At 38.2% G+C, this 24594-nt stretch overlaps 1 protein-coding gene across 2 annotated transcripts in view; it reads left to right on the top strand.

The window, feature by feature from the left end:
- Positions 1-24594, top strand: part of LOC127571403 (arf-GAP with coiled-coil, ANK repeat and PH domain-containing protein 2-like) — a 76548-nt gene that overhangs the window by 17154 nt on the left and 34800 nt on the right. For both annotated transcript variants that reach the window (XM_052017729.1, XM_052017728.1), the window contains exons 4-8: positions 3885-3943; positions 4543-4726; positions 9706-9750; positions 13136-13231; positions 15381-15455. In XM_052017729.1, coding sequence (XP_051873689.1) covers positions 3885-3943; positions 4543-4726; positions 9706-9750; positions 13136-13231; positions 15381-15455 — 459 coding nt within the window. The remainder of the gene's footprint in view (positions 1-3884; positions 3944-4542; positions 4727-9705; positions 9751-13135; positions 13232-15380; positions 15456-24594) is intronic.

The following is a 24594-nucleotide window of genomic DNA, read 5'->3' as shown; positions in this document are numbered from 1 at the left end:
ATACTCACCTCTGCCCCTTGACTCTCGAATTTCTGACATATCGCTGGTGTCCTCCACAGTGAAGACTGACACAAAATACTTATTCAGTTTGTCCACCATTTCTTTGCTCCCCATTACTACCTCTCCAGTATAATTTTCCAGCAGTCCAATGTCCACTCTTGCCTCTCCTTTACTCGTCATATATCTGAAAAAACTTTTGATATCTTCTTTTATATTATTGGCTAGCTTACCATCATATTCCATCTTTTCTCCCCTTATTGCTTTTTCAGTTGCCTTCTGTTGATTTTTAAAAGCTTCCCAATCCTCTAGCTTCCCACTAATTTTTGCATTATTGTATGGCCTTTCTTTTGCTTTTATGCTGTCTTTGACTTCCCTTGTCAGCCACGGGTGCCTCATCCTTTAGAATGCTGCTGCTTCTTTGGGATGAACTGATCCTGCGCCTTCTGAATTACTCCCAGAAACTCCTGCCATTGCTGCTGTACCGTCATCCCTGCTAGGGTCCCCTTCCAATCAACTTTGGCCAGATCCTCTCTCATGCTTCTGTAGTTACCTTTACTCAGCTGTAATACTGATTACATCCAGTTTTAGCTTATTCCTCTCAAACTGCAGAGTAAATTGTATCATATTATGATCAATGCCTCCCTAAGGGATCCTTTACCTTGAGCTCCCTAATCAAATCTGGTTTGTTGCACAACACCAAATCCAGAAATGCCTTTTCCCTCATAGGCTCGACCACAAGCTGCTCTAAAAAGCCATCTTGTAGGCATTCTGCAAATTCCTTCTCTTGGGATCCAGTGCCAACCTGATTTTTCCCAGTCTTAACAGCACAGTGAAGTCCCCATGACCAACATAACATTGCCTTTCCTACATGCCTTTTCTATCTCCTGTTGTAATTTGTACCCCAAATCCTGGCTACTATTCGGAGACCTGTATACAACTCCCATCAGGGTGATTTTACCCTTGCAATTTTTTGACTCTGCCCACAAGGATTCTACATCTTCCGATCCTATTTCACTTCTTGTTAAGTATTTGATTTCATTTTTTACCAAAAGAGCCACCCCACCCCCTCTGCCTACCTGCCTGTCTTTTCAGTAGGATGTGTATCCATGGACATTTAGCTCCCAGCTGTGATCTTCTTTCAATCACAACTCTGGTGCCCACAACGTCATACCTGCCAATTTCTAACTGTGCTATAAGCTCATCTACCTTATTTCGTGTACTGCGTGCATTCAAATATAACACCGGTATTCACCACCCTTCTCAAATTTGTCTCCATGTTGCCTGAAGTTAAATTCTTATCCCTTTCTATACTTCGTTGTCTTTATTCTGGAGACTTCAGTCACCTCTCCTGTGCTTTTCTTCGCTGTTACTTTATTCATACTTTTCCAATCTGTTGAACCCCTCCCCCCTACTATTTAGTTTAAAGCCCTATCCACAACCCTAGCTGTGTGATTCGCCAGGACCCTGATCCCAGCATGGTTCAGGTGGAGCCCGTCCCATCGGAACAGCTCCCTTCTTCCCCAATACTGGTGCAAATGTCCCATGAATTCAAAACCACTTCTCCCACACCAATCTTTGAGCCACGTGTTTAACTCTCTAATCTTATTGACACTGTGCCAATTTGCACGTGGCTCAGGTAGCAATCCAGAGATTGTTACCTTTTTGGTTCTGCTTTTTAATTTACTCCCTAGCTGTTCAAATTCCCTCAGCAGAACCTCTTTCCTTGTTCTACCTCCATCGTTGGTACCCACATGGACCACGACAACTGGATCTTCCCCTCCCACTCAAAATTCCTCTGCAGGTCAGATAAAATGTTCCAAACCAGGGCACCAGGCAGGCAACACAGCCTTAGGGACTCTCGATCCTTGCAACATAGAATTGTGTCTGACGATAGTATCCCCAATTGCAACTACATTTCTCTTCTCTCCCACTCTCTTGAATGGCTCCCTGGACCACAGTGCCACGGTTCAATTGTTCATTCTTCTTACAGCCCCCATTCTCATCTGCACAGAGAGGAAGAATCTCAGAACAGTTGGATAAGCTCAAGGGCTGAGGCTCCTCCAGCACTACCTCTTGGATCCTCTTACCTACCTCGCAGTCACACCCTCTTGTCCCTGACCACAGACTAAATTTGAAGCAGTTAATCTAATGGGAGTGACTGCCTCCTGAAACACAGCGTTCAGGTAACTCTTCCCCCTCCCTGATGTGTCACAGTGTTTGAAGCTCAGGTTTCAGGTCATCAACTATGAGCCTGAGTTCCTCAAACAGCCAACACTTGCTACCGATGTGGTCACCAGGAACCACAATGGGGTCCACCAGCTCCCACATCATGCAGCTACAACATATCACCTGATCCTGAATCCCTATTTTATATAATTGTAATTTCGTGTGTTTTTAATTGCTATGTTGTCAATAACCTTGTTTAAATCTCAACTACAAGCTTACTAAGCAATTAGTCTGTCTGTGGGTAGTTTAAATTGGAAAGGTTAAGGGTCTTGCTTAGTCCTCTCTGAAGCTTCTTGAGTCAAAGTCCCACTCTTGAACTGGGCTGCTCCTACAATTGCTGCTCCACTTGAGCTTACCTTCCTTTTAGAAGCCTACAGAGTTAAATGTTTTTTCTGCAAACAAACTGGAACCCATGGCCTTCATCTGGTTGTGCCCAAATATACACTTCATGGACAACAAAACAATCCTCCTAGTTCATAAGTTAATGTGGCGGAGTGATAACTTGCTTTTAAAACTTTATTGCCAAATTTTAATTAAATACATTGTCACGAACCAGCAACAAAAGAAACAGACTGAGCATGATTCAGTGTTAAAAACTATTTTATTAATCACTACTTATGATAATACGTAAAATAAAAGTAAAATTGTTAGTATGTTAGAATTCAAAAATGTTAAACCTCGAACGTTAACCCCAAAACTAAACTCTTTGTGTGGGTGTGGCAAAGTCCAAAACTCCCAGTTCCGGAATGGTTCTTAAAGTTCAGTTCCGCAAGCCATAAGGTGAAACATGAGCAAGGGCTTCTTCAACAACCACCGTTGTCTGAAGATAAGACGTAGATGTAGAGAAACAGAGAGAGAGTAATTACGAAATCCAAATGTTCCACGATGGAACCCCAAACGACACTTCAGTGTTTACTCGGTAGTGACTTCCTCACCCCGAAAAGCATCCGAATCGTGGTCGTCCACACACAAATACCTGTTTCCTTCTACAGGTCAGCAACAAAGTGAACTCCACCGGATTACTTCCAACTTCCATACATGGATTTCTATGGCAAACGCCATTATTGTTTCTCATCCATCGATAGAGAAAACAAGCAGGCTGGTGTCTCTCTCCCTTCTCTCTCTCTCTCTCTCTCTTCTTCTTCTGACTTCTTCAACAATGTCATTACGTCCTTTATCTTCTATTGACGTAAGCACGCCCCACACACACATACACACAAGCTCTTTATCTTAAAGGGACTTTCACTGAGTCCGTAACAACATTGAGATAGTTGTCATGAATATGGACAAAAATGTATTATGTAAGGCTGAGAGATCTGTTAGATGGTTTGTTCTTGAACTGTACTCCATAGGGATTAATAATGGATATTTCATTTTAAGAAAAGTAGCCAGAAATTGGAGATGAAACGATTAAATACAGCTGTTGTAATGGGGGTGGGAGAACACAATATGGGTTAAATACACTTGATGTACGAGAACCGACATTGATGTAATTCTTCTTCAGACCAAAGTTATATTTTTAATGGCCAAAGAAAAAGTGCTATTTGAAGAGGAAATGCAGATCATGACAGAAAAATGTACTGAGAGTGCTTCCATTGATGAAATAGTTAAGGTAGAGTAACCATTATTATTGTCAAAATATTTATTTTCTATTTCAGATTCTGTTTGACCAAGTCCAAAGATCCATCAAGTTACAGCTTCAGACATTTGTTAAAGAGTAGGCACCTTATTTATTACTACATTCCAATGATCATTGAGGAAAGTCAAATGGTTAAATAACGGCAGAATAAATAAAACATACTATCCAAAAATCTACTTAAAGCTGGGAATGCTGTGTATGACTTCTAAAGTGATGTATCAGCAGAGAAAGTAGAATTTTAAAGGATTACACCTCCCATAATAATAACTGATGAGAAATGGGAATATGTATACAAGTTAATTGTTTGTACTTTAGTTGTATTCCATTATGTTGTGACAGGTCCAATAAATGCAAGTTAATTTTAAAGTTAATAAATTATTATTTTACAAAACTGCATTTAGTTGCACAAACATTAAACATTTTGTTCATTGTATATGGGGGTGAAATTACATCTGAAAGGATATGATTCCAAGTTTTAGGTGTTTCTATAGTTTGAATATATTTCATTTGTAATGCAAAATATCTTATGATCACTGCATCAGATTAGTTGACTAATTTTTTCATTGCAATTTATGAGACTTTGCTGCTTCATTTATGGTGGTGGTTATGAAGTTCTTTGATGTCCTGAAGCCATTGAATGTGCTATATAAATGCATGCTCTTTCCAATTATTTTCAGGGATCTTAGAAAATTTAAGGAAGCAAAGAAACAGTTTGACAAAGTCAGTGAAGAGAAGGAAAATGCATTAGTGAAAAATGCTCAAGTTCAAAGAAATAAGCTGCATGAAGTGGAAGAGGCTACCAACATTTTAACAGCAACGCGTAAATGCTTTCGGCATATAGCACTGGACTATGTACTGCAGGTAAAACTTGAGTCATAATGTAAAGCGTCGTACTTACTGAAATAACTGGTTTTTTAGCATGCTGGACTGTTGTCATTTTTAACTTTTTCCTTAAAATACATCATTATCTTGACATTTTAATACTAATTTATCTATGATAATAGAGCAAAATTTGGTCTTGTGATATCCAGTTACCTAATATTACTGCTTTTTTTTCAAATATTTGGATTCCCTTTGGTTATGTTGAAGTACCCTAAACAGTGTTTAAGTTCAATTTTACTATGAAGTTTCATGGAAATAAATGAAAAGAATTCCATCCTTTTTGATTAGCTTGTATTCTTAAAGGAAGTAAAATACAGCAGTGTTTACTTCCATTTATTCCACCAAATTTAATAGAACTACTTATATTCAGTGATTCCAGAACCATGCCATTTAGTGATGTCATATCCATACCATTACCTCCTGTTAATGGTAGAGGGCACCCACTTACAGCATTTGCCATATCCTTGCACAGTGCTGCTTAAAATTTTGTCTTCATTCACAGCTGTACAATGCAATAAAGATTTTTATAAATCTGTAATTAGTGATCTCCTTTGGAATTTTTAGCTTTTGCAACATTAATACATTAAACAATAGATATTTTTGTTTAGAAATGTTACTTATTTGAACTCTGGCATAGGAAATTGACTTATCCAAGTTAATGCAAATCTAGCCTATTAGAGAATGCAGCTGGCACTGTTGATTTATGTCAGAATACGATTTCCTAATTTGCTATTAATTCCTATTGCAATCTTCTGCTTAATTCCTAACATGCATGATGTTCTTAATAGTATGTTTAAGCCCTTTCATAAGCCACAGAAAATTATTCCAGTTGTACACAAATTCATCACGTTTAAGTTTTGTATTGTAGCATTATAAGCACTTTTAATTATAAAAGGTAATGAAGTAATTATTGGTGCATATAACCCATCAATAATTCATCATTTGAGGGTGCTGTTTTCCATCTTACTGATTCTCCTGTCCCCTGTGGTGTGAAGTTGTTCTAATAACTAATATATTGTTTTATCATATTGTACCAGCAGACTGCTTCTTTGTAATAATGCAAACATTTAACAGTGAAAATCAGTAATTTTGCCTTGGATTAGTGGAGTATAGTTAGATACTGTATATGTCCATGGCATCATGGATGGAACAGCTCTATGAGTGGAGAGGACTGGCGAGTCCATGATTTTGTGTATCCCTAAAAATGCAGAAATAATCACTGAACAGCAAAACTTGTGTGAAAGCTGCAAAGTCATTATGGTCTGCTGAAATAGCACATGCACAGTGGCTCTAAAGGTGGAAATGGAAATTGAGTCTAAACCCTCCTTTATTTTCCAAAAAAGAAAATTTTTGAAAAATAATGAACTAATCTGTTCTTGGTTTAACTTCCATATTCGTGGAAAATGTAACCTGTCAGCAAAGATGCACAGCAGTTTTCACTATCTCTAAGCACATAGAAGCCAGACCTTCTGAATCTGTTGAACCTTGAGTGCCCTTGTCCTGTGGTGCATACTTTTCTTTTTAACCATGTTTTGTGGGCTCATACAGCCTTCACAGAAAATAACATTCTTGAAGTGATGGTCTGGTTTTGTCACTTCTATTGGTCCTCCTACTCCACCTATCCTGCTTCTCCCACTCCTTTCAAGCAGTTGGATCCCACGACAAAAGAAAGAACCAACTTGCATTCATACAATGTCTGCTACGAATCTGGGGAAATGGTTTAATGTGTTATAAATAGATAAAGCAAGTACAGTTTAAAAACAAGAGAGGAACTAATTGACCACAGGAATGGGGGAGGAAACGGGAAATGATACCAGCTGGACAGTGCTTTTGCTCAGGCATTTCAAAAGTAATGGGAAGCAAGTTAGAGATTTAGAGGGGAAATGTGGAATGGTGGTCAAAACATGTATGTTGTCAGTAACAGTTGAGGCCTATGTGGTTGCCGTGCAGTCTTGGTAATGATGGTGAGGCAAATATTTAGGGCTGTGGCAGTAGGAACGGAAGGAACAAAGCAGGAATTAATTGCAGTCAGTTGGAGCAAGTTAATTCAGTTTCATTTTATGGTTACATTTAACTCTCCTGGAAATGTATGTATACTTTCCATGAGAAAAATAAATACATCTTCTATAAATATTGCATTGACTTGCTGAAACAGAAAGAGCAGCTGTCACGCCAATGAGTTGCAATCAGAAAACCCAAAGAGAGCAGAAAGTAAGGGCACCTGATCAGTCAACCTACTGATATGAGGTCAGGGATGAGCTATGTAACTCTTCAAAGCTACTTTTTAATCTTCAACATTTTGTTGTTCCCTGGTGGAGATATTTACCTTTTTGTTAGCCGCAGATGTACCAGAAGACTAGAGGATAGTTAATGTTATCCCTTTGTTCAAAAAGGCCAGTTGGGATAAGCCTGGAAACTACAGGCCTGTGAGCCATACATCAGTGGTAGGGAAGTTCTTAGAGAAGATTGAGGAACATGATTCACATTTACTTGGAAAGGCAGTGCACTTGGGACTGATTAGAAGTTATCATGGTTTTGTGTAGGGGAGATCGTGTCTCAAATCTGATTTGAATTTTTTTTTTGAGGAGGTGAGGAGGTAACCAAGAAAATTAATGAAGGCAGAGCAGTGGACATAGTTTACTTGAACTTTACCAAGGCTTTTGCAAGGTTCTGTGTGGAGGCTGGTCCAGAAGATTAAGGCACAAAAGATGCAAGATGTGTTGGATCTAAAATTGGCTTGGTGATGGGAGGCAGAAGGTAGTGGTAGGCGGGTGTTTTTCCACATAGAAGTCTGTACCACGTGGTGTACCACAGAGATTAGTGCTGGGACCTTTGCTGTTAGCAATATATAATGACTTGGATGAGAATGTAGGTACTATGATTTAAGTTTGCAGACAACACTGAAAATTGGTGGAGTTGTACATAGGTTGTCTAAGGATATGGCTTGACATAGACCAGCTGGAAAGTTGGACAAAGTAGTGGCAGATGGAATTTAATCCAGATAAATGTGAGGTAGTGCACTTGGGGAAGTCAGATTACATATAAAGTGAATGGCAGGGTCCTTAGGGGAGGTAATGTACAGAGTGACCTTGGGGTACAAGTCCATAGCTCCCTGAAAGTGAATAGGGTAACGAAAGAGGGATTGGGTATGATTGCCTTCATAGGCTGAGGTATTGAGTGCAAGAGTTGGGATGCCATGTTGCAACTTTACCACACATTGGTTTTATCATGCTTAGAGTATTACATACAGTTCTGATCGCTACTAGAAGAATGTTGTAGCAATAGTGCAAAAGAGATTTGCCAGGATGTTGCCTTAAGTGGAGGGTTGTAATTATAAGGAGCGATTAGATATGCTGGGTTTATTCTCACTGGAACGTAGGAGGCTGGCGTGACTTTATAGAGGTTCATAGAATTGAGGGACAGATAGTTGGGATCTTTTTTCCCCAGAGCAGGGGAGTCTAGAACCAGAGTGCACAGGCTTAAAGGAGATCTGAGGGGTAGGTCTCTCCACAGAGAGGGTGGTGAATATCTGAATCGAGATGGTGAGGCAGATATAATTACAAAGTTTGAGGCATTTAGACAGGTACTTAGAGAGGAAAGGAGGAGAGATGTAGGCCTAATGCAGGCAAATGGGATTAGCATAGATGGGTATCTTGTTCAGCATGGACGAGGTGGGCTGAAAGGACCCATTTCTGTGTTGTACATTTTTATGATTATATGACTTTGAGCAAGTTATCAAAAGAACTGGAAGTTGCAAAATGAGCGGAAGATTTCTTGAATTTCCCTTAAGAATGTTGAGTAGAAGTAGATATTTCCTCTAGGTATATGGATTTTACAATTTTTCATATCATTTACTGACCTGCATGCAGTGTTATATTTGGATTTATAATTCGTGTGTCCATCTGTTGATGAAAAGGAATTTCTCAGTCAATAAGACCCAATCAGTTTCCAATAGAATATAGTTTAATATCATCTTTTTGCTAATTTTGTAAATTTCTTTTGTTGGCCATGCCTTTTTAGGTTTACCTGATAGTTATTTGTGCTTCTGCAGGGTTAAGGCAGGTTTTATTTTTCATGCCCTGATGTACTTTCAGTTGTTTAGGTGTTTTATTTAGCAGCACACATACTTTGGTCCAGTGAAAATAAGCAGGCCTAAAGCTGAAGATGTTGACTCTGAGTACTTGTGCCTTGTGTTATGAAAAGTTGGGAGAGAATATTACTTTCAGTTTTAAAACCAAGATCATATAGAGACTGAATTGATATTTTGTACTGCTTCACTTTCCTCAGTATATACAGTTGGAATATTAACAGCATAAGGCATGTGCTGTGAATGTTGTTTGAAAGGTGAACAGGAGAAAAGAAATAAGCAGGCAGTCTGGGTTGTATTTAAGCCAGGATCATATATTTGTTAAACTCGTTTTTTTTTGTTGCAATAAGCTTGCAGTCTGGCCAGGTGATGTCATCAGTGTATGTACTTGATATTCCAACTATTCACCAATACTTTTATCCATCTGAGTAAAAATATCATGACAAATTTCATGCAGAATCTGAATTAGTTGGACGTAAAAGAAAATGATTGTTAAAAGAAAAACTGTATATTAATTTAAAATTGAAGAGTACTCGAAACTGTTGTAGGCAGGAAAAAATATAAAATTCTTCTTTCCAGGCTTTTATCAGAATTGTTGCATGATAAAATCTGGAACAATTTTCAAAATTTGTGTGAAATCAGCTGTAAATTACTTTGGGCCAGTTTAGACTCAAATTGAGCAAGATTTATTTTTTGGTTTGACATCCTCGTACTTTGTTTAAGTGAACCATTTCAGGCACCTGGCTTTGGAGTTTTTTTTTCATGGAATGCATGATGCTTCCACCTAAGAGCTATCAAAATGGCTTGTTCTAGTAATGTGTAAAATCTTAACATGCTGTTCATTTCAACAACTTTTTTTCTTCCTTTTTAGATCAATGTCCTTCAGTCAAAGAGAAGATCTGAGATTTTAAAATCAGTAAGCATTTTTCCTCTTAATGCTGGTTTATTGAAACTTAAATCTGTTTACAGAGCCACATAAGGTGTCATTAATGCTTTCCATAAGTGATTATTTAATAGCCAAGGCATTCTTGCCATGATAAATTCATGTTCAGAACAATTTGTTTGATCTGTTTTGATATTTGCCAAACCATGTTTTTTTTAAATTGGATTTCTTTTAAAAATTCAACCAGACCTTTTTGAAGAATAAAGTTCAAAATTTTAGCATTGTAATAGTTACTGTTGCCATTTTTTTTGAGACCAATGCCTAGAGTGGAATTTTGATAATTTGTCGGGACTGAATATATCATTAATCTGCAAAAGACTTTCCTTGTATGGGTACACATCTTTTAGATTTTTACATTAATACTGCATGAAATAGAAGTGTACTTTTTGAGTAACTGTCAAAATAATTAACTTTTGGTTTTGTAATTATTAATCTGCCATCACAAGAACATAGGAGTAGGTCATTCGACTCCTCACACCTGCTCTGCTATTGTGTGAGATCATGACCTCATTACCTCACTTTCCTATACACTCATACCCTGTGATTCCTTTAATATTCAAAAAGCTATTGATCTTTGTCTTGACTGAGACAAAGCCTCCACAGCCCTTTTGGTTAGAGAATTCCAAAGAGTTACAACTTTCAAGATGAAGAAATTTCTTCTTGTCTCAGTCCTCAATTTTGGATCCTATCTAGGGGAAATATCATACCTTCAATTATCCTGTCAGATCAATGAGAATTATGTCTGTTTCAATGAAATCGCCTCATTGAATGTGTGAGATACATGCCAAGAACACTTCCTCAAAGGGCAATCACCCATCTGAGGAATCAATCTGGTGAAACTTCTTCGAACTATCTCAGGTATATCTTAGTTGGGGAAACATGACCTGTAAATGGTGTTCCAGGTATAGAAACAGAAAACCTACAGCACAATTCAGGCCCTTCGGCTCACAAAGCTGTGCCGAGCATGTCCCTACCTCAGAAATTACTAGGCTTACCTATAGCCCTCTATTTTTCTCAGCTCCATGTACCTATCCAAAAGTTTCTTAAAAGACCCTATCGTTTCCGCTTCCACCACCGTTGCCGGCAGCCCATTCCACACACTCACCACTCTCTGAGTAAAAAAACTTACCCCTGACATCTCCTCTATACCTACTCCCCAGCACCTTAAACCTGTATCCTCTTGTGGCAACCATTTCAGCCCTGGGGAAAAGCCTCTGGCTATCTACCTGATCAATGCCTTTCATCATCCTATAAACCTCTGTCAGGTCCCCCCTCATCCTCCGTCGCTCCAAGGAGAAAAGGCTGCTTTCATAAGGCATGCCCTGCAATCTAAGCAGCATCCTTGTAAATCTCCTCTGCACCCTCTATGGCCTTCACATCCTTCCTGTAGTGAGGTGACCAGAACTGTGCACAGTACTCCAAGTGGGGTCTGACCAGGGTCCTATATAGCTGCAACAATACCTCTCGGCTCCTAAATTCGATTCCCTGATTGATGAAGGACAATACACCATGTTCACACCAGAGCTCCATCATTGATATCTTTACTCTTGTACTGAAATTCTATTGCAAGAAAGCCCAATGTACCATATGCCTTTCTTATTATTTGCTGCACCTGCTCTAAACATTCAGTGGTTTGTGTACCACGGTATCCAGGTTTAACAAGAATACCTTTTAATCTGTCAATTTTGGGGAAATAAAACACTTTGGTAGAATATGAAAGTGAATGACCTCACAATTTTCCATATTATATTCCATTTTCCATGTCCTTTTTTTATTTAGCTTGTCTCTAAACCTTTCAAGCCTCCCTGCATGCCCCTCATATCCTGCACTACTGCCCAGCTTTGCATGATATCACACTTGGTCCGCCATATCTAATTTATTGATAAAGTGTGAACAGGTGGGATCCCAGTACCAATCACCACTGCACCCCATTTGGAATAGCCTCCCAACACAAAAGTGGCCATTACAACGTATTACCACCAATCCTACATACTCTAATTTTGTTTAATGATCTGTTGATCATTATTGAAGGCTTTCTAAAGTTTCAAATACACAACATTTACTTGTTTTCCCCTTTATCTATTCCACTTCCTGCAACCTCAAAAGCTTATTAAACTGACATTAATAGCAAGAAAATTAAGTGGTAGCAAGGCATTTTGAAAACAGACACCATTTCTCTTTCATAAATCCATGTTGACCCTGCTCAATTCTGCTTCTATTTTCAAAATGCCTTGCTACCACTTAATTTTCTTTCTATTAATGTCAGTTTAATAAGACTTGTTTCCCTGTTTCTCTCTGCCTCCTTTCTTAAATTGCAGGGTTTTTTTTTTACCTTCTAATCTATGGGAACAGTTATAGGTTCTGTAGAATTTTGGAAGATGACAACCAGTGCATCTATTTTCTCCATAGCCACTTCTTTCAAAACCATTGGAATGTAGATCATGTCCTAGAGGTTAAACAGCTTTTGGTCTTGTTGATTTCCCCAAGACTTGTTTTAACAAGTGCTAATTTCTTTCAGGTGCTGTTTCTTTCTGGACCTACTGTTCTCCACTGTTTTTAGGTTCTTTTTGTGTCGTCTTCCTTGAAGCCGGATGCACAAAATCTTTTTTTTTCCCTGATATTTTGTTGTTCCCTGATTTATTATTTCTCTGGTCTCAGTGTATAAGGGATGCACATTAACTTTGACTAATCCTTCCTTTCTTGCGTAGTAAAGAAACTTTGACAGTCTGTGTTTGTTGCTTGATTATTCTCACATTCCACTTTCCCTTTTTTTTAATCAAGTCATTTGTGGAGATTCCATTGCTCTGGTTTACTTCTGAATGAGTATACATGAATAAGTCTTTTTGCTTTATGTAATGTTATCTTCCCTTGTCAATCACAGGTGGATCAATTTTTCTGCTGAGTTTCTCTGTCCTTAGGTTATAGGTTGTTTACTTTAAATGCTGGCAATTGCTTGTCAACTGTCATATCTCTTTCTGTATTTTCTCAATCTACCATAGTCATCTCTGGCCTTGTACCTTTGTATTTGTTTTGAGAATTAAGACCCCAGTTTTGGATTTACCAAAATTTAATTTCCATTTTAATATAAAATTGATCATATTATGATTACTCTTCCTTTAAAGAGCTCCTCAACTTCCAGACTATTAATTAACCTTTTCTTACTGCACACGATTATAGGCTTTTCTTTCGGTTCCTCAGTGTACTGATCTAGAAAAATTTCTTGTATACGCACTAAAGAAATTTAGATATTAAATGGTCATTTTACCTCCATAATACTCTTTGTGCAAATCCTTTGCATGTTGTTCTTTGAAGTAAAAATGTGTTGATTATTAAGGCTTGTTCTCCATTTCACTTCCAGATGTTGTCTTTCATGTATGCCCATCTTACATTCTTTCATCAAGGATATGACCTCTTTATGGAACTGGAGCCTTATATGAAGGACCTAGGAGCACAGGTGAGATTTTAAAATAATTCCCAGTTCTTCATGAGCAGGATGACAGATGTGAGAACTAGACTTTCAGTACCTGACTTTTGTTGCTGGCCTGTAATGAAACTTAATAAATCTCTTCAATAAAACTGTCTTGTTTCTACTGCCTTCCTGCAAGTCTAATTCGTACATCTGCAGGAAATTTGGGCCAAGAGCTGAGTTCCAGAGATGAGGTGAGAATGACTATACTTGACATTAAGGCAGCATTTGACTGAGTGTGGGTGGCATCCTGGTGAATTTGCAGTTAATAGATACTAAGGGGAAAATAATCCAATGATTGGAGTGATACCTCACACAAAGGCAGCTGCTTGTCGTAGTTAGAGGTCGATCATCCTTGCCCCAGGATATTACTGCAGTACAGTGCACTAGGTGCTACATTACAAATGAGGATTTCTGCTGATTGTACAATGTTCAGTTCCATTTGCAACTCCTCAGGAAATGTTGTCTTTTTCTGTGTATTAAATATGATAGTCAATTTGTACTTAGTGTATTGTTAAAATTGCATTGTAAATTTTATTGTATTCTGTTATTGGATTCATCACTTTCTCACTTTATCAATATTTACAGTTATTTTGTCTCTGCATAATTATGGCAACATAAGAAACAAAAATTGCTTCCCAGTCTTTACTACTCATCCATTTGTCTTTGTAAGATGCACTCAAAAACAGGGTAAACTAACTCACTGGTTTCTGCTAGTACTGCTTTGTTAACTGTTGCAGGTATATTAGATTTTCTTGTGTGTTCTCCCTTCAGGTTTATCTTTCCTGAATTCCATATGACCTCAAAGTGCACTGAGATTAAAGCAAAACAAGGACTTGGGAATTATAGTTGGAAGTGGGATTTAATTTTTGCTGGACAAAAACACATCTATAACATCATTATCCAAGAATTTAGAATAATATTTTAAGTTGAAAAGATGTATTTTTACTTGGTCTTTTCAAAATTGATATGCCTTCCCAAAATATATTTGTTTTTGGTTGAATAATCATGTACAAAGGCAAAACTTTTTCTTTTGCTACAATTGTACTGAAGTATGGTTGTAAAACCTTGAATTTAATCATATTTACGTATTCTGTTTCTGCATAATAGATGCAGTACCACTCGGCATCAGCATCTCTGCCACTCGTTTACCCTGCCAGGCATTCATAGTTGCTAATGCAGGCAACAATGATTGTGCATTGCAACATTCACCAATGTGTGGATTGTATGTACATTGATTCTTACTGCCATAGTCGGAAATTCATTTAGAACCACGTAATCATTCTCATTTTTAGATAGCTGTATGATGAATGCCAAATGCCTGTTCTTTTAACTACCACTGGACCTCAGCACAAGCTATCAGAATGAATCACTGAAAATTTCCAGCAAAGGTGTGATGTTTCTTCAACATTATAGGGAACAGATTGTAAAAAGGGGTGTACAAGATTGGATGATGCTAAACCTATTTTCAGAGTTGAACAGATTGACTTGCTGGAATCTTGCCAATTTAGTTAATTGTGAAAATAATCTGAGACATCATGATGTGGTCTGTTAGAATTAACTTGGTTTGTATTTCTCTAGAAATATGCCATTTGTTTTGCATGGCTTGATTAATTTATAAATTTTTTAAAAATAAATTAGATTATTTATCAACCTCAAATTAAGTCTCACCATTTAGGGATTTAAATAAAATGGTTAACTCATTGTTCTTGATCTGTATTCTTTGGAGTTTAGAAAAATATGGGGTGATCTTACTGAAACATATAGAACCCTTAGGGGGCACAACGTAGTGAATGTTGAGATGTTTCCACCAGTGTGATGGTCCTGAACTAGGGAAGATAGTTAGAAGACTAAAGTGGGGTGGTCATTTAAAATGCATATTTAGGAACATCTTCTAGCACAGGGTAGTGAATCTGTGAAATTCTCTACCCCACAGGCTTGTGGAGGCAGAATCATTTGGGATATATAAAGAAGAATAGATACATTTTTGAAAGATCAGGGACTTGAGGACAATGGGGAACCATTGCAGAAGAGGGGATGAAGCTTGGGACAGATCAGCTATGATCATAGTGAATGATAGGGCTGGATGGAGGAACCAAGAGGCCTAATCCTATTTTCTTATGTTCTGTTTCAACAGTTGGATAAACTAGTTGTGGATGCAGCTAAAGAGAAGAGAGACATGGAACATAAGCACTCTACTATCCAACAAAAGGTACATGAACAGTTGAGAAATCTTGCATACTATAAACAGACTGTGATATCTGGAAATTTATCTATATTTCAAATGTTTTGCATTGTTCAGACATTTGCTCTTATTTTTAGTGATTAATCATAATTTGATATTCATTCAGTATTTGATTATATCTGCGGCTTATTGCACTGACTTCCTAATTACTATGAATATAATTGCTATTTATATGTACACTAACTGTATTGGCAGATTCTGGCCTAAAAAGAGCCTCTAAATTGTAATTTCTAGGGCTGTCACTTATGAATTACTTTTTAAGTAATCTAACATCAGTGAATGTAATTATTTTGAAATGGGGTATGTTACTAAAATTTAATTGCAGCTAATTGTCCGATTTTTCAAATCTAAAAACTGATTGACATGTCTTCTCACTTTCTGAAAATAACAGTAGGAAGGTGCAGAATTCCATGACACTCAAATTGCATGTTGGAAAGCTCATGCTAAAATTAAATTCTAAAGTATGATTCATTTTATTAATAACTAAATTGACCTTAATAAAAACTACTAAATAGAAACATTGAATATTGTGCAGTTTGTTTAACCTGACTAGACTGTTGTGTCAATATCAAGGGTTAGGGCCCTTTCCATGATTACTTTCTAAGCAAATGCCACTGATTTGGTTAGAAACATAATACTTCCAGAAGTCTACAGCTCATTCCACTTTCTTTTGTTACTGTACCACCTTCCCACTGTATGGTACTGTAGTTGTCTTTTATGTATTGAAATCAGTCTTTCTGTAGCCCTTAAGTATCTTATGGTACCATTCATACAACCAGGCAATTCCTGTCGTCAGTTTTGAAAGGTTTAATACCAGGCTGTTCAGACTTGAGACATGAAGGAATATTACTTTGGCTGTTATGTACCTAACTTAGATGTGTACAAGCAGATAGTTCTGCAAAAAATACATTTTATCCAATCCAAATCCTTGGAGTGTAATTTCGTTATCTGTGGCTTGTGGACGTATAATCTGAAAATGGATCAATTTTAAATCAATATTTTCTGCCTAAACTCTATTTTTACTGAACCAACTTGAATTGAACCAAAAATAATTAATTGTGCAACACTGGAGATGTGTGATGGAAAAACAAGAACATTCACACCACTTACCTTTTCAAAGATTACATGAGTAAATACATCTTTTAGTTTAGAATGCTAACATGTTTTTAAGCAGGATTTGTGGCAAAATAAGAGTAGTTCTATATTCTTGCACCCCGAAGGAAGAAAAAGATAATCTTATTTCCCGCAGGACAAATAGAGACAATGGTCCCTGTTCTTTCACTGCATCTACACTTCTGCATTAACACTCATCTCTGCCCCATTTGCTGGTTGCCCAGGCAACTTCAATTGTGTGATCAATTTATTGAGAGGAATAAAAATCTACTGGTGATATCATTGAATATCAGATACTTTTGATTTCTCGCATGTTTCCTTTGTGTATACATTTCATCAGTTAAAAGTTTAAACCAGCAGATTTATTTAATTCTGTTGAAAATCAAAAACAGTATTTGCTGAAAATCTAAAACATAAACAGAAAATATTGGAAGTACTCAGCAGATCAGGCCGTATCTGTGGAGTGAGAAACAGAGTCAATGTTTCAGGTTGGAGATCCTTTGGCAGAATTGGGAAGGAGACAAAAGAAGCTTCCTTGTAAAACTGCGGGGAGGGTGGATATCTTTGATAGGGTAATACCAGGTTGATCATGGAGATAGTGAAAAAACAAGGTTAGCTGGTCAATGAGTTAATGGGGCAATGAGAGAGTGAGACCATAAAAGAACGTGGAAATTGCAAAATGCAGACAAGTTAGGCTGGGCATGTCCTCCATGCCCAGGAAGAGAGAAAGTGGGAGGGGGAGAGAACAAGCTGAGCTAATGTTACAGATAGATGACTAATACAGACCGAAAAGCAAGTTACCTGAACATGTAGAATAAAATATTGAGTCTGGAAGGCTGCAACAAGCCCAGACGGAAAATGAGGTGCTGTTCCTTAAACTTGTAGATCTGGAAGTCCTTGTTTGTTTTAAAATCTTGTACTGTCAAAGTGAGTCCAACACAAGTTTGAAGAACAGTGCCTCAATTTTCCATCTGGGCATACTGCATCCTTCTGGAATTCTCACTCTCTAACTGCTCCCATTCACTCATTGACCAGATAACCTTGACGTTGATTCTGTTTCTCTTCCCATAGATGGGGCCTGACCTTAGTACTTCCCCGCATTTTCTGTTTTTGTTTTATTTAATTTTGTTCCTTTTTAAGTGTTCTTTTTGCATTCGTCTCTTTACATATACTGACTCGTGATGTAGGGAATTAACAACCCTTTGGTATTTACATTGTTATTTTTTGATTTGGTAAATTATTTTGGTTTATTATTGTCACTTGTACCAAGGCACAGTGGAAAAACTTCTCTTGCATACTGTTCTTACAGATCAATTTATTATTCAGTGCACTGAGGTAGAAAACAATAACAGAATACAGAGTAAAGTGTCACAGCTACTGAGAAAGTGTAGTGCAGGTAGACAATAAGGTGCAAGGTCATAACAAGGTAGATTGTGAGGTCAAGAGTCCATCTCATTGTATAAGGGAACCTTTCAATGGTCTTATCACAGTGGGATAGAAGCTGTCCTTGAGCCTGGTAGTATGTGCCCTTAGGCTCCTGTATCTTCTGCCTGATGGGAGAGGAGAGGAGAGAATAGAGAATGACCCGGGTGTGTGGTGTCTTTGATCATGCTGGCTGCTTCACCAAGGCAGTGAGAAGTGTAGATAGAGTCCATGGAGGGGAGGCTGGTTTCTGTGGTGTGCTGGGCTGCGTCCACAACTCTCTGCGGTTTCTTGCAGTCCCGGGCAGAGCAGTTGCCATACCAAGCTGTGATACATCCAGATAGGATACTTCTATGGTGCATTGATAAAAGTTGGTGAGTGTCAAAAAGGAAGTAGAGGCGCTGGTGAGCTTCCTTGGCCGTGGCGTCTATGTGGTTGGACCAGGACAGGGTATTGGTGATGTTCATTCCTAGGAACTTGAAGCTCTCAACCCTCTTGACCTCAGCACCATTGATGTACAGGTGCATGTACACAGCTCCCTTTCCTGAAGTCAATGACCAGCTCTTTTGTTTGCTGACATTGAGGGAAGGGTTGTTGTCATGACACCATGTCATTAAGCTCTATCTCCTGTACTCCGACTCATCGTTATTTGAAATATGACCTACTATGGTGGTATCATCTGCAAATGTGTAGATGGTGTTAGGGCAGAATCAGCCACACAGTCATGAGTGTATAGGGAGTAGAGTAGAGGGCTGAGGATGCAGCCTTGTGGGGCAACAGTGTTGAGAATAATTGTGCTGGAGGTGTTGCTGCCTATCCTTGCTGATTGTGGTCTGTTGGTCAGGAAGTCAAGGATCCAGTTGTTGAGGGAGATGATGAGTCCCAGATCTTGGAGTTGGTGATGAGTTTGCTTGGAATTATTGTATTGAAGGCAGAGCTGTATTCTATTCATTCTATTTCGACTTCAAGCCTCAGGAAACAGCAACTGAGAGCAATAAAAATGGCTGAATTCATAAGGCAAACTCTGATATAACACTGATACAGTCCTGGAGAAGGGTCCTGACCCAGAACATTGGTATTGGTTTATTATTGTCACTTGTACCGAGGTACAGTGAAAAGCTTGTCTTACAAACTGATCGTACAGGTCAATTCATTACACAGTGCAGTTACATTGAGTTAGTACAAAGTGCATTGATGTAGTACAGGTAAAAACAATAACAGTACGGAGTAAAGTGTCATAGCTACAGAGAAAGTGCAGTGCAATAAGGTGTGAGGTCACAACAAGGTAGATCGTGAGGTCATAGTCCGTCTCATTGTATAAGGGAACCGTTCAATAGTCTTATCACCGTGGGGTAGGAGCTGTCCTTAAGTCTGGTGGTACGTGCCCTCAGGCTCCTATATCTTCTACCCGATGGAAGAGGAGAGAAGAGATAATGTCCTGGGTGGGTGGGGTCTTTGATTATACTGGCTGCTACACCAAGACAACGAGAGGTAAAGACAGAGTCCAAGGAGGGGAAGCTGGTGTCCGTGATGCACTGGGCTGTGTCCACAACTCTGCAGCTTCTTGCAGTCCTGGGCAGAGCAGTTGGCGTAGCAAGCCGTGATACATCCAGATAGGATACTTTCTATGGTGCATCGGTAAAAGTTGGTGAGAGTCAACTTTTGTCTCCAAGGGGACAAACTAAATTTTTTTAGCCTCCTGAGGAAGTAGAGGCGCTGGTGAACTTTCTTGGCTGTGGCAGCTACATGATTTGACCAGGACAGACTGTTGGTGATGTTCACTCCCAGGAACTTGAAGCTCTCAACCTCAGCACCATTGACGTAGACAGGTGTATGTACACCACCCCCTTTCCCGAAGTCAATGACCAGCTCTTTAGTTTTGTTGACATTGAGGGAAAGGTTGTTGTCATGACACCATTCCACTAAGCTCTCTATCTCCTTCCTGTACTCCGACTCATCACTGTTTGAGATACGGCCTACAACGGTGGTATCATCTGCAAACTTGTAGATGGAGTTAGAGCAGAATCTAGCCACACAGTCGTGAGTGTATAGGGAGTAGAGTAGAGGGCTGAGGACGCAGCCTTGTGGGGCACCAGTGTTGAGAATAATCGTGCCAGAGGTATTGCTGCCTATCCTCACTGATTGCGGTCTGTTTGTTAGAAAGTCAAGGATCCAGTTACAGAGGGAGGTGTTGAGTCCTAGATCTCGGAGTCTGGTGACAAGCTTGCTTGGAATTATTGTATTAAAGGCAGAGCTGTAGTCAATAAACAATAGTCTAACGTAGCTGAGTTTATTGTCCAGATGCTCCAGAGCTGAGTGTAGGGCCAGCGAGATGGCGTCCACTGTAGACCTGTTTTGGATGTAGGCGAATTGCAGTGGGTCAAGGTTTTCCGGGAGACTGGAGTTAATGCATGCCGTGACCAGCCTCCCAAAGCACTTTATGATGGTGGATGTCAGAGCCACCGGTCAGTTGTCATTAAGTCTTGATTTGTCCTGAATAGTAGCTGTCAGTAAACAGTGCAGTTGCTTTATAGTGTTCCTGATGCTGACATAACCAGCATGGATCTTTAGCAAGAGTCAAAGGAGGGTTTTCTGCCTTGAGTCCCAAAATTACCATTTGTTCCTGCTGCACTTCAAATTAATTAACTTACCCTGATGTAAAGTTTGGGAACTCTCGGCTTGTACAGTGGATTGCACATTTATCCATGTGGTCATCACACAGTAGTCCTTGTTTTTCCATCTGAGTTTATTGCAGCCTTCTAGACTCAATGTTAAAATCATGGTCTGAGTCATGAGGTATTTTGCATAACATTTCTTCAGATTCTGAGTCTCAATGTTATGAAATGATCTTGCTTTTCCAAAGTTTATTGTAATCAGTCTTCTCATTTATTCCTCTGCTTTGCATTCTTAACCTTCTACATCTCTGCCTCCAGGTACCTTCTAATGGAAACAATGCATGTAATCATAGGTGCAGCTCATGCACTTCTAAGCTGACGATGCTGTTGTTCAATCAAGGATGCCCATCTTCTATAATCTATTAAACTAGTTTATATATAGCTAGTGCAGCAGATAGCTCTGCTGCATTACAGCTCCAGAGACCCAGGTTCAACCCTGACTGGAGTTTGCATGTTCTCCCCGTGACCAAATAAGTTTCCCTAGGTAATCTGGTTTCCTCCTAGATGCCAAAGACTTGTTGCTAGGTTAGTTGGCTACGGTAAATTCCCTCTGGTCTTTTATGTATGGCAGGAGAATCGGGCAAGGAGGGTGTGATGGGGATGCAAGGAAAAGTGGAATTAGTGCCTCTGTATCTCACACAGCAATAATGGATTTTTCTTTTTTTTTCTTAAATGCCTATCATAGGCTGCCCTTCAGGTAAGTTACTACACCTATCTGTACACCATGGATTGACAATATGAATTGTGCCTTGGGTCCATAAATACTTCTGCATACTAATGGTTGTACTTCTTCCAGCAACAACTGAAATAGTCCAACAAAGACATGTCAGAATCTTTTGATATTTGTTGGATTATTTTTCTACTCTCTTCCCTGATTCTGATATGTTCATTTCAACATCCTAATCATAACTTTATCTTCTTTTCTGACATCCTGTCCTGAAGTAAGAGCCACTGGTTGTGTACCCTGATTTCATAAAAGCCATGTAAAAATTATTTGCTCTTACAGCACCAATTTGTGCAAATTGGTTCCTTTTAATAGTGTCAAATTTATTATACAATGTGAACAGAATTCCTCTTAATCTCACCAAAATTGTGAGAACTTTTCGAGTGCAGTAGGATTGTAGTGCTGATTTTAACATCTGCCTAAACATGGATGTGTGTTCCTGAAATCTCACCTTTTGCGGTAGTTGATTTTTTTTTGGTGTTTGAATGCTGAATCAGCAGTTCTTTCTTGCAATTGGTTTACTGCTGAATCTTGTTTGGAAGAACTACACAATTTTAGGTGTAAGAAATATTGAAACCGCACATGGGGCTGAATAGATGGGCTGCTTGATATACTCAGCTGGTACTGTATGATGCTGATTTGGGGGAGCAATCTATTCATTATCCCTGATATCTCTCTCTCTCTCTCTCTCTCTCTCTCTCTCTCTCTCTCTCTCTCTCTCTCTATCTCTCTCTCTCTCTCTCTATCTCTCTCTCTCTCTCTCTATCTCTCTCTCTCTCTCTCTATCTCTCTCTCTCTCTCTCTATCTCTCTCTCTCTCTCTCTATCTCTCTCTCTCTCTCTCTATCTCTCTCTCTCTCTCTCTATCTCTCTCTCTCTCTCTCTATCTCTCTCTCTCTCTCTCTATATCTCTCTCTCTCTCTCTATCTCTCTCTCTCTCTCTATCTCTCTCTCTCTCTCTCTCTCTCTCTCTCTCTCTCTCTCTCTCTCTCTCTCTCTCTCTCTCTCTCTCTCACACACTCTCTCACTCACACTCACACACTCTCTCACTCACACACACACACACACACACTCTCACACACACACTGAGGACACATCTCACTAAGTATACATTACACAGATCATTTTTAAAAATGTATTCTTTTACTAAAGGAAGTTTGTTTTCCCATTGGCAAATCAGAATCTAGGTGATCTCTTAGAGGTCAGGAGATTAAAATTAGGTGGGTGTGTTTAAGAGCATTCAGAAAAAAATAGTAACTAAAAATATAATTAAAATGGTAAATTTTTGTAACATGTTTAATACAAGTCATCTTGGGATAGAATAATAAAAAAAAATTTGCATTCAAAAAATGGTGCCTCAATCAGTGTTGCATCGTGATCTCAAGTTAAAGATGTTTGATGTTAGCATTGTGTACTATTAGATCTGAATGTTTTTTCACAGTCATATCCAGAAAGTGATTTAGTTCACTATATATTATGAAAAGATTCTTGATTACACAAATAACAAAAATTAATAACAGCACTTTTACTAAATTTATCTGAAAGCTTTCATATTTTTTGAACGAATTAAATAGTATTTAGTTAGCCTAAACATTCTAAATTGTGCTTTGCAGACATTTTAATAACACGTTTGAATAGAAATGAAAACACTGCACAATATGCAGATGCACTTACCACTCACTCTGGATTCATTATCATATCAGCAGGCTGACATCAGCTGATTACACTGTGAAGGAGGAGCTACAGCTTACAGAACACTAACTAGATCCTTGTAAATGTAATGGGATATGTATCATGGTCAGACAAATTCAGGCGTATAAATAAATAGATATTAGTGCAGTGAATTAAGGGGAAAATATTGTCAGTTTTAAAGGAAGAGTCTAATTTTAATGCAGATGGTTCTAGGTAGTTGCTTAGTATCTTGAGCTGTAGACTTGCAGTATGTTTTTGCTGTAGAATTTTTAATCATGGTGAAAGAAAAATTGTTAAGCTTCTCAAGAATATAGCTATTATTTCTAAGACCAGTTACAATGAGACTCTGCAGGTTTCATTATGTATTAAAGATGGTAAGTTTCTTTGTGAATTTTTTTAATATATAAATGTACTTCGAGTTACTGCTTACAGTAACATGTTTACTTTAGTGAATGCTTTTCCTTCATACTGGTGGTATTTTGTAGATTTAAATTTGACTTTCTACAAGTAGATGCAGCATTACATACTTTATATTCTCAAAGATTAATGCAATTGATAGAATTCTTGTTTTCTTAATAGTTATTCAAAATATTGAATAAATATTCTATCGAACTAGTTGTTGTGTATGAGTACCAAATGTCACTAGATACTTAGTTTTTTCTGCAGAATGGAACAGATGATCTGGCTGTACTAAAGCTGCATGTAATTTAATCGGCTTCTATTTGCATTAATAGGCAATGAGTTCTTCTACAATGTGCATTTAGAGAACTAGTACTAAGCTGTAGTTAAGTAACGCAGGAGCAGAAAGACCCCTCTCTTTCATCGCTTTCTGCCAGCAAAAGGGTTTTAAAACTTGTGGTTTTTCCAAGTGCATTTTCAGCTTGCCCACTGTACCAGATATTACCATATCCTTTAAAATATAAATGGAAAATCCTGGAAATACTCTGTAGGCCAAGCAGCATCCATGGGAAGAGAAAGTTAATTTTTCAGTTTGATTATTTTGATCCTTCCAAATCTTAAGCTTTTGTTTTGAGACCACAAAAAAAATTAACTTGATGATAATAAACACAGGTTGATCTTATAAAGCTTTGCCCAGAAATCGATAAGGACCTGTAGATAATGTCTCATTTTGATATCATTTTTATATCAAAATGGAGCTTGAAATTATAAACCACAAAAATAGTTATAAATTTAAATATATTTTTCATTTTTTTTCTCCAGTGGAAAGTCACCATTTAGTTCAAGGGATGCAACATCATTATCCCAACCTTGCCCAAAATTCTATTGTCTTTCTGGAGGAAGAAGAATATTATTTAAAATGTAGTACTTTAAGCAGTGGTGATCATGCCAATGCTATAATAAACCTAAAAGTTTTTAATGCCTGATGCAATGTATTTTCAAAAGTACCAAAGAATTTTGTTGATTATTAATGAAACTGTGATTAAATATGGATGTTTTTGATTCTGCTATGCATATGCAAT

The sequence above is a fragment of the Pristis pectinata genome, chromosome 6 (genome assembly GCF_009764475.1).
Source record: "Pristis pectinata isolate sPriPec2 chromosome 6, sPriPec2.1.pri, whole genome shotgun sequence".
Classification (NCBI taxonomy): domain Eukaryota; kingdom Metazoa; phylum Chordata; class Chondrichthyes; order Rhinopristiformes; family Pristidae; genus Pristis; species Pristis pectinata.
Note: the sequence above shows the minus strand (reverse complement) of the source record. Positions and strands in the feature narration are given on the sequence as shown.